This window comes from Triticum dicoccoides, chromosome 7A, assembly GCF_002162155.2.
Source record: "Triticum dicoccoides isolate Atlit2015 ecotype Zavitan chromosome 7A, WEW_v2.0, whole genome shotgun sequence".
Classification (NCBI taxonomy): Eukaryota; Viridiplantae; Streptophyta; class Magnoliopsida; order Poales; family Poaceae; genus Triticum; species Triticum dicoccoides.
This window is the reverse complement of record NC_041392.1, coordinates 36,860,007-36,876,128: the sequence shown is the minus strand read 5'-3', so window position 1 is coordinate 36,876,128 and position 16,122 is coordinate 36,860,007. Positions and strand designations below refer to the sequence as shown.

Genomic DNA, 16,122 nt, shown 5'->3' with positions numbered 1-16,122 from the left:
TTTGTCTATGTATTCACACAAGTATTATGTTTCCGGATAATACAATTCTAGCATGAATAATAAACATTTATCATGATATAAGGAAATAAAATAATAACATTATTATTGCCTCTAGGGCATATTTCCTTCACGACCATCTTCGTGCCCGGCACTGGGTACATGGGCGACAGCTGCAGCTCCGACCTCCTCCTCTATCTCGCACTGAGTTTCGCGAAGAGCGCATCGGTCACAGCCCGCTCCTGTTGGGGGAACTATCGGTTGGCCTCCACATAAGCCTCATACTGGATGGACTACATGATGTTCTACTACTCCGCCATCTCCGCTGTTTGGCGACATTGAACTCCGCCTCCGCCTCCTCCATGTTGAACCCGCAGCAGGCTGCTCCGCCTCGTCCTCCTCCGAATCCGTGACCTCCATCAGCTCCGGCAGCTGCTCTCCATCCTCCTTCTCTGGCTCCGGCGAGTCCGGAGGCAGCCCGACAGTGAGGTGGGTGGCGCGCGTAGCCTGCATCTCCTCGACGATATGCCTCCGGCGCTCCGGCGTGAGCATAGCTTACGTGATGATCTTTTGCCGGACCATGGCGATGCCGGAGAGCGTGCGGGAGCGAGGGAGAGGAGGTGGACGGGCTCGGCTGGCGGAGCAGAGAGGAAGGAGTTGGATGGGCTAGGGTTGGGGGATATCGGCCGGCTTAAATAGCCGAATTTGGCGTGGAGCGACGAGCCAGAGCGAGCGGTGCCACACATCGTTCACACCGCGACGATAGAGGGGCCGTTCATCGGACCGCGAGGTATCCGTGTGATTCCGTGTGGGACCCCATCATCAGTTCTACGTGTCCGACGCGCCTGACCGCGCCTGGGCGCCCGCATATCCGCCCCATATTCGGGCTGGACAAAAGGGGTGCCGGTCAACCCTGGCGTTTGAGGCGCCCGTCTAGGCTACATTTTTGTAACCGGTTAGTGAACGGGCTGTCCACCCGAGCATTTGAGACCGGTTTGAGGCGGCCGGTTGTAAATGCTCTTAGTTCGGACCGAAGAAGTAATGTCACTCGACTATTATCAACCTGACTGCAATATTTTTTTGTCGGTAAGGATTACAACAGAGCATCTTATACTTCTATTATGCCATGAACTATAGTTAGAGAACAATCATTTTGAGCGAGTACACAGGAAGAGATCCACTTAATCCCTTTTGGAGGCGGACATCCATGAAAGCCTTTTTATAAATTTAAAATTTACCAAAATTCATATTTTTATATATAAAAAAATCTTAAAAATATAGATATACATAGAGGCATAATACACAAGTATGTAAATTTTCAAGAACAAAATATGTTTAAATGAGGGTTGTGTAGAAAAATCAAATCTTGGGCTTTTTAATACATGATACTATCCATTCTCAAGGCCATGAATTTTATATTTTCCGTACAGATTGCATTTCAAGGTATTTCATCATGAAATTTTACACACATACGCATAACATCGTTGTTCACCTGTACAATTCTTCTTAGACTTTTTTTAAACTAAAAAGTTCGAATTTTGACGCGTCACTCCTTTTGTTCCCCCCTTTTTTCTTGGGGCAATATAGGAGTACTGTCTTTTGTTCCGTGGAGAGGCAACATGTGGTGCGGCCGTAAAGCACAAGGAATCCATATGCGCTTCCGGCCTTCCCACTTGACTGGCAGCAGTACAAATGCAGTGCCACAATCATTCATGTAAAAAAGAGAACTGCTATACACACGACGGCATCTGGCTGATTTATGCACGATAGTGTTAATCACACCGTTGGTGTGAGGAAGCAGCATCCAGAACAGCGTCCGATTATGCATCGTCTGTAAATCGTCCACCTACCGTCGTGCACAAAGTAGTTTCGTGTAAAAAAAGAGAGCCAAATGCTTTCACTCTCCTCACTGACTTTACTGCGAAACTATCCCCGGAGAAGACCGTAAAGCTCTATTTTTCCACTAGCCCATGCGCCCATTACCCACGGCAATCTTTCTTAGAGCATCTCTAATAGCTTGTCTATATGAATATCTATACTCGTTTTTCACGACGTGATCTCAAAACAGGTGTTCAACAACTTATCTATATGGTCGTTTAAATATACACATCCTCTAAATCGATCTCGACAATGTCCACGTCTGGACAATGTGAAGGCATTGTCTAAACTCAGTTGCAGTCATGATTTCTTCTTCTCCTCAGCGACGGCCCACCTGTCATGGTTCCTGTATATAAACATTCTGATGCAAAACTGAACGTGTATATAAAAGAATTTTTTTAAACCATTGTCTATATAAATATATAGACATCCAAATATACACCTGCTATTGAAGATGCTCCTACTAGTACTCAACTTGTCAGGTAGATTCGGAGGCAGTAGAATGAATGTTAATGAGCAGTATAGATTATTAGCAGGAACACCCCACGTTCCCCTTCTTCTTAATCCACAGACAAAACCAAAGCCGCGCCGAGGGCCAAAGAAACCCCAAAAGCGCCGAGCCAAGAGCTAGCACTGTCCCGTGTCTTCCTCTCCACTCCACACTCTCACTCTCACTCCATGGATTTCAGACTCTCACCACCACCGTTCCCCACCCTCTATAAAGCATCCCCGGCCAAGAACCTCCGGTAAAGTAAACCAGGCGACATTCCCCTCGAAGCCAGCCGAGATGCCGCACCGCGGCGCCGTCCTCGTGTTCGTCCTCGCCCTCGCGGCGGCGCCGCTCGCCGTGGCGTGGCGCCCGTGGCCGCCGCGCGACGCCAGCGGCGCCCTGGCCGGCCTCGGCGCGTCCAAGAAGTTCGAGGGGTCGTCCGACTTCGTCAAGCTCGAGTACCACATGGGCCCCGTCCTCGCCGCCGACATCACCGTCCACCCGATCTGGTACGGCGCCTGGCCCGCCGAGCAGAAGCGCACCATCCGCGCCTTCCTGCGCTCCCTCTCGCCGCAGGCCTCCGGGGAGAAGGAGGGCGCCGTCCCGTCGCCGTCGGTGGCGGACTGGTGGCGCACCGTCCGGCTCTACACGGACCAGACCACGGCGAACGTGTCGGCCGTGGTGGCGCTCGGCCAGGAGAAGTGCGACGCGCGGATGTCGCGGGGGGCCTCGCTGTCCCGGATGGACATCCAGACCGTTGTCAAGGACGCGGTGACCGCGCGCACCAGGCCGCTGCCCGTGGACGCCGGGGGGGTGTACCTGGTGCTCACGTCGCCGGAGGTGCGCGTGGAGAACTTCTGCGGGCAGGTGTGCGGCTTCCACTACTTCACCTTCCCGTCCGTGGTCGGGTACACGCTCCCCTACGCGTGGGTGGGCAACTCGGCGGGGCGGTGCCCGGAGGTGTGCGCCTACCCGTTCGCCATCCCGGCCTACGTGCCGGGGCGCCGGCCCGAGGCGCCGCCCAACGGCGACCCGGGGGTGGACGGCATGGTGAGCGTCATCGCGCACGAGCTGGCCGAGATGGCGTCCAACCCGCTGGCCAACGCGTGGTACGCCGGCGGGGACCCCTCCTTCCCCACCGAGATCGCCGACCTCTGCGAGGGCATCTACGGCACCGGCGGCGGCGGCGCCTACACCGGCCAGCTGCTCACCGACGGCAGGTCCGGCGCCTCCTACAACCTCAACGGCGTCGGCGGGCGCAGGTTCCTGGTGCAGTGGGTCTGGGACCCCTACCGCAGCTACTGCTCCGGCCCCAACGCGCTCGACCAGCACTAGCACTAGCGTCTCTTTCGTCTCACCGCCGCCGCACCCTCGCCGCATCTAGCGTAGCGCTAGCGGTAGTAGTGTTCCTCCTTCCTCCGGCATTGGATTCCTTCCTCGGGACATCCATGGCCGGCCATGGGAGCGTTTCCTCTCTCTTGTATAGAGTCAGTGAGCCGAAGAAGCATGGTGGTCCGGTCCGGTGAGCCCAGTGGCTGGCTCATGGTTGGTATGCCTGCGTGCGGACAATGTTTTGGATGTTCAAATTTGATGACATTTTGTCCATTTCCTTCCCCGCTCGGGTTCGTTCAAATTTGATTGGCATTATTACTAGTAGCATATTTGAAACATGTAGCAGAACATTGGGAGGAGTACAATTATTGGAGACGAGGCCGCAAATGACAATGCGCTCCGAGATGGAAATGATCACAGGCAGGGAGTACACAAGCTTGGCATGGACCGGCCATGGGCATTCATCACGGGTCTCGTGAGCAGGTGGGCGTGCTCTGTGCTGTGCGGCATCAACAACGGAGCGCCATGATGGTCGATGGGCGTCGCCATTTTGTTCCGTAGTAGTAAGGATGCGTTTGGTTGAAGGTGTCGTATGAATGGGTTGGGACCGTTCAATTTTTTGGGGATTGAACCATTCAATTCATGTGTTTGGCTGAATATAAGTGGTGAGCTAATTATTTAGGACGGGAACACCAGTCATGCTCACATAGTCATGCATGCAAAGGATGGCCATTTGATTCGACCGATTTGGTTGGGTGGAACGGTTCAGCATCTTCATGGCATATTCTCTTTTTTTGGCTCGAACCATTCATGTGCTTTATAACCAAACATGTCTATTTTCTGAACGATCCCAACCCATTCATGACCGCCCTTGCAACCAAACGCACCCTAAGTGTCCCTTCCTTGGATTGGAGCCGCTTGCTGCTCCGTGGTCACCAGTGCGCACCGAACGAATTATTGAGCTAATGGTATAGTAGCTTGTTACTGTGAAGGAGCCATGGCTGCACAGTCGAATGTCCCGCCATGATGGCTGCACCGTATAAGGATGGGCCTGCTTTCTCCGTATTCGTTTCATTTGCCCTGCTTACACGACCTACTAACACAAGTATCCTATGGTATTATGGCGTATGCGATGCAATTTTTCCTTCTAGGCATAGAAATTCAATGCCCATGGCCATTCATATTATGGATACACAATGAATATTCAACCAACAGGTTATACTTGGGGTGAATGATGGCCTCCCACCTCTCCCTTATACATATACCGCTCCAACTTCGCCAAAGTAGATAGCAAGCCAGTTGTTTTGTTCATATAGGCAAATGACCACACATGAACAAAGGGGGAGGTGAGAAAAATAACCTATGAAAACGGGAATTGGAGACATCAGAACATGAGCAACATTGGGTATTTAGCCACTCAAGTCTTGTAAGTTTTCCATAGGTCGCAAGGCTCATATGTCCAACTGTTAATGGACTGTCAATGTTGAGAGATGCCTCGGCCCGATCCTCCGTAATATGGCCTTCGGCAGCCGCGTTCTGTGGGTGCACGGTCACGTTTCGTAGCTCCTCGACTATGAGCATGCATGTCACAGCATTATTGTGCCCAAGCGTCAGCAGCTATCACCTTACTCGGGGATCTTGGTAAGTGCCCAATGCAGTTACTTTTCGTAGATGTTTGAGTTCAACAACTTTTGAAATCAACACTTTCAAATTGCTTGGTACAGGGACAAGTTTTGAGATAGTTTTTGAGTTAAAAAACCGGTTCCTTCTCAACTAGTTTGAATTTATATTTTGACTACGTCGGGGATATCCATAAGGGTAGGCCCACGAGAAGCATTATATCCACCATACGAGGGACCACGACTCGGGATCTTGGTAATTGGGTGGATGCCGACTGCGGTGATGACTGTGCGAATGTGGTTCTCTTGCATCAGGATGTGTGCAATCCCTTTGTTGATGGGCTAATGCGGTTCCCTATTGCTCATGACATGGCTACAAGGAAAGTTGCTGCCTCGACCTTCGGCCTTCGGCACCTTTGTGAGAATGCCAAGTCCACTGCGGTGGCTCTTCATTCACTCTTGGCCGACTTTTAGTGACCGAGACGTTTCAGTTCAACAACTTAAAATTAGCAACTTCAAATCGCTTGGTACCGAGAGAAGTTTTGAAACACTTTATCAGAAAAGTGGTTCCTTCTCAACTAGTTAAAACTTATATTTTGGCTATATGATATTGTCTACCGTGTTGGCCACTACCACGAGCTAGTGCTTGATCAACATGAGAATCTTATTAGTTAAGGTTTGAATATAATAAAGCTAGGCTTCTACGAGTCGGCAAATGTTTCATCTTCCAAGAATAAAATAAAATGTGTTGCCGATGAATACACTAACCTTTTAGTATATTGATTAATGAAGGAATTAGTGGAATTCATGTACCTTATCCTCTCGTGCAAGAATTATCTTGCTTTGTTCATACTCATAAAAATTCATCAGATAATCATTGGTGCAATTGCTACCTCTTGAGCACTGCGTTGGTTTTCCCTTGAAGAGAAAAAGGTGATGCAGCAAAGTAGTGTAAGTATTTCCCTCAGTTTTGGAGAACCAAGGTATCAATCCAGTAGGAGGCTACGCGCGAGTCCCTCGTACCTGCATAAAACAAATAAATCCTCGCAACCAACACGAATAGGGGTTGTCAATCCCTACACGGCCACTTACGAGAGTGAGATCTGATAAATATGATAAGATAATATTTTTGGTATTTTTATAATAAAGATGCAAAGTAAAAATAAAAGGCAATGAAAGTAACTAAGTATTGGAAGATTAATATGATGAAGATAGACCCGGGGCCATAGGTTTCACTAGTGGCTTCTCTCAGGAGTATAAGTATTTTACGGTGGGTGAACTAATTACTTTGAGCTATTGACAGAATTGAGCATAGTTATGAGAATATCTAGGTATGATCATATATATAGGCATCACGTCCAAGACAAGTAGACCGAAATGATTCTGCATCTACTACTATTACTCCACACATCGACCGCTATCCACCATGCATCTAGAGTATTAAGTTCATAAGAACATAGTAACACCTTAAGCAAGATGACATGATGTAGAGGGATAAATTCATGCAATATGATAAAAACCCCATCTTGTTCCTCGATGGCAACAATACAATACGTGCCTTGCTGCCCCTACTGTCACTTGGAAAGGACACCGTAAGATTGAACCCAAAGCTAAGCACTTCTCCCATTGCAAGAAAGATCAATCTAGTAGGCCAAATCAAACTGATAATTCCAAGAGACTTGCAAAGATAATCAATCATACATAAAAGAATTCAGAGAAGATTCAAATATTGTTCATAGATAAACTTGATCATAAACCCACAATTCATCGGTCTCAACAAACACACTGCAAAAGAAGATTACATCGAATAGATCTCCACAAGAGAGGGGGAGAACTTTGTATTGAGATTCAAAAAGAGAGAAGAAGCCATCTAACTAATAACTATGGACCCGTAGGTCTGAGGTAAACTACTCACACTTCATCGGAGAGGCTATGGTGTTGATGTAGAAGCCCTCCATGATCGATGCCCCCTCCGGCGGAGCTCCGGAAGAGGCCCCAAGATGGGATCTCGTGGATACAGAAAGTTACGGCGGTGGAATTAGGGTTTTGCCTCTGTATCTGATCGTTTGAGGGTACATAGGTATATATAGGAGGAAGAAGTATATCGGTGGAGCAACAGGGGGACCACGAGGTGTTGGGGAACGTAGCATAAATTCAAAATTTTCCTATGTTTCACCAAGATCAATCTATGGAGAGACTAGCAACAAGGGGAAGGAGAGTGCATCTACATACCCTTGTAGATCGCTAAGCGGAAGCGTTCAAGAGAACGGGGTTGATGGAGTCGTACTCGTCGTGATCCAAATCACCGATGACCAAGTGCCGAATGGACGGCACCTCCGCGTTCAACACACGTACAGCCCGGTGACGTCTCCCGTGCCTTGATCCAGCAAGGAGAGAGGGAGAGGTTGAGGAAGACTCCATCCAGCAGCAGCACAACGGCGTGGTGGTGATGGAGGAGCGTGGCAATCCTGCAGGGCTTCGCCAAGCACCGCGAGATATGAGGAGAAAGAGAGGGAGGGCTGCACCAACAGGCAGAGATCAGATCGCGTGTTATGGGCAGCCCCAGGCCTCACTATATATAGGGGAGAGGGAGGAGGGTGCACCCCCTCTAGGCTTCCCACCCCTAGGGGGGGTGGCAGCCCTAGATGGGAAAGGGGAGGCGGCGAAGAGGGGGAGAGAGGGGGCGCTCCCTAGGGTGGGCCTTAGGCCCATCTAAGCCTAGGGTTTCCCCTCTCTCCTCCTTTGCTGCGCCTTGGGTGGGAGGCGCACCAGCCCACTTAGGGGCTGGTCCCTCACCACCCTTGGCCCATGAAAGCCTCCGGGGCATGTGGCCCCACTTGGTGGACCCCCGGGACCCTCCCGGTGGTCCCGGTACGTTACCGATAAACCCCGAAACTCTTCCGGTGACCAAAACAGGACTTCCCATATATAAATCTTTACCTCCGGACCATTCCGGAACTCCTCGTGACGTCCGGGATCTCATCCGGGACTCCGAACAACATTCGGTAACCACATACAAACTTCCTTTATAACCCTAGCGTCATCGAACCCTAAGTGTGTAGACCCTACGGGTTCGGGAACCATGCAGACATGACCAAGACACCTCTTCGGCCAATAACCAACAGCGGGATCTGGATACCCATGTTGGCTCCCACATGTTCCACGATGATCTCATCGGATGAACCACGATGTCAAGGACTTAATCAATCCCGTATACAATTCCCTTTGTCTAGCGGTATTGTACTTGCCCGAGATTCGATCGTCGGTATCCCGATACCTTGTTCAATCTCGTTACCGGCAAGTCTCTTTTACTCGTTCCGTAACACATCATCCCGTGATCAACCCCTTGATCACATTGTGCACATTATGATGATGTCCTACCGAGTGGGCCCAGAGATACCTCTCCGCTTACACGGAGTGACAAATCCCAGTCTCGTTTCGTGCCAACCCAACAGACACTTTCGGAGATACATGTAGTGCACCTTTATAGTCACCCAGTTACGTTGTGACGTTTGGTACACCCAAAGCATTCCTACGGTATCCGGGAGTTGCACAATCTCATGGTCTAAGGAAATGATACTTGACATTAGAAAAACTTTAGCATACGAACTACACGATCTTTGTGCTAGGCTTAGGATTGGGTCTTGTCCATCACATCATTCTCCTAATGATGTGATCCCATTATCAATGACATCCAATGTCCATGGTCAGGAAATCGTAACCATCTATTGATCAACGAGCTAGTCAACTAGAGGCTTACTAGGGACATGGTGTTGTCTATGTATCCACACATGTATCTGAGTTTCCTATCAATACAATTATAGCATGGATAATAAACGATTATCATGAACAAGAAAATATAATAATAATCAATTTATTATTGCCTCGAGGGCATATTTCCAACAGTCTCCCACTTGCACTAGAGTCAATAATCCAGTTCACATCGATATGTGATTAACACTCAAGGTCACATCCCCATGTGACTAACCCCCAAAGAGTTCTGGGTTTGATCATGTTATGCTTGTGAGAGAGGTTATAGTCAACGGGTCTGAAACATTCAGATCCGTATGTACTTCGCAAATTTCTATGTTATCTTATAGATGCAACTACTACGCTACATTTGGAGCTATTCCAAATAATTGTTCTACTATACGAATCCAGCTTACTACTCTGAATAATCTGGATTAGTGTCAAAGTTTGCATCGGCGTAACCCTTTACGACGAACTCTTTTACCACCTCCATAATCGAGAAAATTCCTTAGTCCACTAGTTACTAAGGATAACTTTGACCGCTGTCCTGTGATCCATTCTTGGATCACTCTTGTACCCCTTGACTTACTCATGGCAAGGCACACTTCAGGTGCGGTATACATCATAGCATACTGTAGAGAGCCTATGATAAAAGCATAGGGGACGACCTTCGTCCTTCCTCTTTCTTCTGCCGTGGTCGAGCTTTAAGTCTTAACTTCATACCTTACAACTCAGGCAAGAACTCCTTCTTTGACTGATCCATCTTGAACACCTTCAAGATCATGTCAAGGTATGTGCTCATTTGAAAGTACTATTAAGCGTTTTGATCTATCCTTATAGATCTTGATGCTCAATGTTCAAGTAGCTTAATCCAGGCTTTCCATTGAAAAACACTTTCCAAATAACCCTATATGCTTTCCAGAAATTCTACGTCATTTCTGATCAACAATATGTCAACAACATATACTCATCAGAAATTCTATAGTGCTCCCACTCACTTCTTTGGAAATAAAAGTTTCTCATAAACTTTGTATACACCCAAAATCTTTGATCATCTCATCAAAGCATACATTCCAACTCCGAGATGCTTACTCCAGTCCTCAGAAGGATTGCTGGAGCTTTGCATACTTATTAGCATATTTCAGGATTGACAAAACCTTCCGGTTGTATCACATACAACCTTTTCTCAAAAATCGTCGAGGAAACAATGTTTTGATATCCTATCTGCAAGATTTCATAAATGATGCAGTAATTGCTAATATAATTCCAACAGACTCTTAGCATCGCTATGAGTGTGAAAGTCTCACCGTAGTCAACTCCTTGAACTTGTCGGGAAACTTCTTAACGACAAGTCGAGCTTTCTTAATGGTGACATTTACCATCATTGTCCGTCTTACTTTTAAATCCATCTGTACTCAACAGCCTCACGACCATCAAGTAGTTCTTCCAAAGTCCATACTTTGTTTTCATATATGGATCCTCTCTCGGATTATATGGCCTCAAGCCATTTATCGGAATCCGGGCCCACCATCGCTTCTCCATAGCTCGTAGGTTCATTGTTGTCTAGCAACATGACTTCCAAGACAGGATTACGTACCACTCTGAAGTAGTACGCATCCTCGTCGTCCTACGAGGTTTGGTAGTGACTTGATCCGAAGTTTCATGATCACTATCATAAGCTTCCACTTCAATTGGTGTAGGTGCCACAGGAACAACTTCCTGTGCCCTGCCACACACTAGTTGAAGAGACGGTTTAATAACCTCATCAAGTCTCCACCATCCTCCCACTCAATTCTTTCGAGAGAAACTTTTCCTCGAGAAAGGACCCGATTCTAGAAACAATCCCTTATTGCTTTCGGATCTGAGACAGGAGGTATACCCAACTGTTTTGGGTGTCCTATGAAGATGCATTTATCCGCTTTGGGTTCGAGCTTATCAGCCTGAAACTTTTTCACATAAGCGTCGCAGCCCCAAACCTTTAAGAAATGACAGCTTAGGTTTCTCTAAACCATAGTTCAGACGGTGTCATCTCATCGGAATTACGTGGTGCCCTATTTAAAGTGAATGTGGTTGTCTCTAATGCCTAACCCATAAACTATCGTGGTAATTCGATAAGAGACATCATGGTATGCATCATATCCAATAGAGTGCAGTTATGATGTTCGGACACACCATCACACTATGGTGTTCCAGGCTGTATTGGTTGTGAAACAATTTCCACAATGTCTTAATTCTGTGCCAAACTCGTAATTCAGATATTCATCTCTATGATCATATCATAGATCTTTTATCCTCTTGTCACGACGATCTTTCAACTTCACCCTGGAATTACTTGAACCTTTCAATAATTCAGACTCGTGATTCATCAAGTAAATGTACTCAACATCTACTCAAACCATCTGTGAAGTAACAACATAACAATGTCCACTACACGCCTCAGCACTCATTGGACTGCACACATCAAAATGTACTTCTTCCAACAAGTTGCTTTCTAGTTCCATTTTACTGAAAAACGAGGCTTTCAATCATCTTGCCCATGTGGTATGATTTGCATGTCTCAAGTGATTCAAAATCAAGTGAGTCCAAATGGTCCATTTGCATGGAGTTTCTTCATGCATATACACCAATAGACATGGTTCGCATGTCTCAAACTTTTCAAAAACGAGTGAGCCCAAAGATCCATCAACATGGAGCTTCTTCATGCGTTTTATACCGATATGACTTACGTGGCAGTGCCACAAGTAGGTGGTACTATCATTACTATCTTATATCTTTTGGCATGAACACGTGTATCACTACGATCGAGATTCAATAAACCATTCATTTTAGGTGCAAGACCATTGAAGGTATTATTCAAATAAACAGAGTAACTATTATTCTCTTTAAATGAATGACCGTATTGCGATAGGCATAATCCAATCACGTCTATGCTCAACGCAAACACCAAATAACAATTATTTAGGTCTAACACCAATCTCGATGGTAGAGGGAGCGTGCGATGCTTGATCACATCAAGCTTGGGAAAAAACTTCCAACACATATTGCCAGCTCACCTTTAGCTAGTCTCCGCTTATTCTGTAGCTTTTATTTCGAATTACTAACACTTAGCTACCGAACCGGTATCTAATACCCTGGTGCTACTAGGAGTACTACTAAAGTACACATTAACATAATGTATATCAAATATACTTCTATCGACCTTGCCAGCCTTCTAATCTACCAAGTATCTAGGGTAATTCTGCTCCAGTGGCTGTTCCCCTTATTACAGAAGCACCTAGTCTCGGGTTTGGGTTCAACTTTGGGTTTCTTCACTAGAGCAGCAGCTGAATTGCCGTTTCATGAAGTATCCCTTCTTGCCCTTGCCCATCTTGAAACTAGTGGTTTCACCAACCATCAACAATTGATGCTCCTTCTTGATTTCTACTTTTGTGGTGTCAAACATCGTGAATACCTCAAGGATCATCATATATGTCCCCGATATATTATAGTTCATCACGAAGCTCTAGCAGCATGGTGGTAATGACTTCGGAGAAACATCACTGTCTCATCTGGAAGATCAACTGCCACTCGATTCAATGATTGTTGTACTCAGACAATCTGAGCACAAGCTCAACGATTGAGCTTTTCTCCCTTAGTTTGCAGGCTAGGAAAATCGTCGAAGGTCTTATACCTCTTGACGTGGGCACGAGCCTGAAATTCCAATTTCAGCCCTCGAAACATCTCATATGTTTCGCGACGTTTCAAAAACCGTCTTCGGTGCCTCAACTCTAAACTGTTTAACTGAACTATCACGTAGTTATCAAAACGTGTATGTCAGGTGTTCGCAACATCCACAGACCACGTTCGAGGTTTAGCACACTGAGCGGTGCATTAAGGACATAAGCCTTGTATGAAGCAATGAGGACAATCCTCAGTTTACGGACCTAGTCCGCATAATTCTACTATCAACTTTCAACTAAATTTTCTCTAGGAACATATCTAAACAGTAGAACTAAAGCGCGAGCTACGACATAATTTGCGAAGACCTTTTGACTATGTTCAGGATAATTAAGTTCATCTTATGAACTCCCACTCAGATAGACATCCCTCTAGTCATCTAAGTGATTACATGATCCGAGTCAACTAGGCCGTGTCCGATCATCACGTGAGACGGACTAGTCAACATCGGTGAACATCTTCATGTTGATCGTATCTACCATACGACTCATGCTCGACCTTTCGGTCTTCTGTGTTCCGAGGCCATGTCTGTACATGCTAGGCTCGTCAAGTCAACCTAAGTATTTGCATGTGTAAATCTGTCTTACACCCGTTGTATGTGAACGTTGGAATCTATCACACCCGATCATCACGTGGTGCTTAGAAACGAACGAACTGTCGCAACGGTGCACAGTTAGGGGGAAAACTTTCTTGAAATTATTATGAGGGATCATCTTATTTACTACCGTCGTTCTAAGCAAATAAGATGCATAAACATGATAAACATCACATGCAATCAAATAATAGTGACATGATATGGCCAATATCATATAGCTCCTTTGATCTCCATCTTGGGGCTCCATGATCATCTTGTCACCGGCATGACACCATGATCTCCATCATCATGATCTCCATAATCGTGTCTTCATGAAGTTGTCTCGCCAACTATTACTTCTACTACTATGGCTAACGGTTAGCAATAAAGTAAAGTAATTACATGACGTTTATATTGACATGCAGGTCATAAATAAATTAAGACAACTCCTATGGCTCCTGCCGGTTGTCATACTCATCGACATGCAAGTCGTGATTCCTATTACAAGAACATGATCAATCTCATACATCACATATATCATTCATCACATCCTTTGGCCATATCACATCACAAAGCATACCCTGCAAAAACAAGTTAGACGTCCTCTAATTGTTGTTTGCATGTTTTACGTGGCTGCTATGGGTTTCTAGCAAGAACGTTTCTTACCTACGCAAAAACCACAACGTGATATGCCAATTGCTATTTACCCTTCATAAGGACCCTTTTCATCAAATCCGATCCGACTAAAGTGGGAGAGACAGACACCCGCCGGCCACCTAATGCAACTAGTGCATGTCAGTCGGTGCAACCGGTCTCACGTAAGCGTATGTGTAAGGTTGGTCCGGGCCGCTTCATCCCACGATGCCGCCGAATCAAGATAAGACTAGTAACGGCAAGCATATTGAACAAAATCAACGCCCACAACTACTTTGTGTTCTACTCGTGCATAGAAACTACGCATAAACCTGGCTCATGATGCCACTGTTGGGGAACGTAGCATAAATTCAAAATTTTACTACGTATCACCAAGATCAATCTATGGAGAGACTAGCAACGAGGGGAAGGAGAGTGCATCTACATACCCTTGTAGATCGCTAAGCGGAAGCGTTCAAGAGAACGGGGTTGATGGAGTCGTGATCCAAATCACCGATGACCAAGTGCCGAATGGACGGCACCTCCGCGTTCAACACACGTACAACCTGGTGACGTCTCCCGTGCCTTGATCCAGCAAGGAGAGAGGGAGAGGTTGAGGAAGACTCCATCCAGCAGCAGCACAATGGCGTGGTGGTGATGGAGGAGCGTGGCAATCCTGCAGGGCTTCGCCAAGCACTGCGAGATATGAGGAGAAAGAGAGGGAGGGCTGCACCAACAGGCAGAGATCAGATCGCGTGTTATGGGCAGCCCCAGGCCTCACTATATATAGGGGAGAGGGAGGAGGGTGCGCCCCCTCTAGGGTTCCCACCCCTAGGGGGGCGGCAGCCCTAGATGGGAAAGGGGAGGCGGCCAAGAGGGGGAGAGAGGGGGCGCTCCCTAGGGTGGGCCTTAGGCCCATCTAAGCCTAGGGTTTCCCCTCTCTCCTCCTTTGCTGTGCCTTGGGCCTTGTGGGAGGCGCACCAGCCCACTTAGGGGCTGGTCCCTCACCACCCTTGGCCCATGCAAGCCTCCGGGGCATGTGGCCCCACTTGGTGGACCCCCGGGACCCTCCCGGTGGTCCCGGTACGTTACCGATAAACCCCGAAACTCTTCCGGTCACTAAAACAGGACTTCCCATATATAAATCTTTACCTCCGGACCATTCCGGAACTCCTCGTGACGTCCGGGATCTCATCCGGGACTCCGAACAACATTCGGTAACCACATACAAACTTCCTTTATAACCCTAGCGTCATCGAACCCTAAGTGTGTAGACCCTACGGGTTCGGGAACCATGCAGACATGACCGAGACACCTCTCCGGCCAATAACCAACAGCGGGATCTGGATACCCATGTTGGCTCCCACATGTTCCACGATGATCTCATCGGATGAACCACGATGTCAAGGACTTAATCAATCCCGTATACAATTCCCTTTGTCTAGCGGTATTGTACTTGCCCGAGATTCGATCGTCGGTATCCTGATACCTTGTTCAATCTCGTTACCGGCAAGTCTCTTTTACTCGTTCCGTAACACATCATCCCGTGATCAACCCCTTGATCACATTGTGCACATTATGATGATGTCCTACCGAGTGGGCCCAGAGATACCTCTCCGCTTACACGGAGTGACAAATCCTAGTCTCGTTTCGTGCCAACCCAACAGACACTTTCGGAGATACATGTAGTGCACCTTTATAGTCACCCAGTTACGTTGTGACGTTTGGTACACCCAAAGCATTCCTACGGTATCCGGGAGTTGCACAATCTCATGGTCTAAGGAAATGATACTTGACATTAGAAAAACTTTAGCATACGAACTACACGATCTTTGTGCTAGGCTTAGGATTGGGTCTTGTCCATCACATCATTCTCCTAATGATGTGATCCCGTTATCAATGACATCCAATGTCCATGGTCAGGAAACCGTAACCATCTATTGATCAACGAGCTAGTCAACTAGAGGCTTACTAGGGACATGATGTTGTCTATGTATCCACACATGTATCTGAGTTTCCTATCAATACAATTATAACATGGATAATAAACGATTATCATGAACAAGGAAATATAATAATAATCAATTTATTATTGCCTCTAGGGCATATTTCCAACACGAGGGTGGAGGGCG

At 47.0% G+C, this 16,122-nt stretch overlaps 1 protein-coding gene across 1 annotated transcript; it reads left to right on the top strand.

The window, feature by feature from the left end:
• Window positions 1-2,460: 2,460 nt before the first annotated feature.
• LOC119331505 (protein EXORDIUM-like 3) lies at window positions 2,461-4,012 on the top strand. Its single transcript, XM_037604669.1, has one exon. The coding sequence runs from the start codon at window positions 2,663-2,665 to the stop codon at window positions 3,698-3,700; it is 1,038 nt and encodes a 345-aa protein (XP_037460566.1). The 5' UTR covers window positions 2,461-2,662; the 3' UTR covers window positions 3,701-4,012.
• Window positions 4,013-16,122: the final 12,110 nt, after the last annotated feature.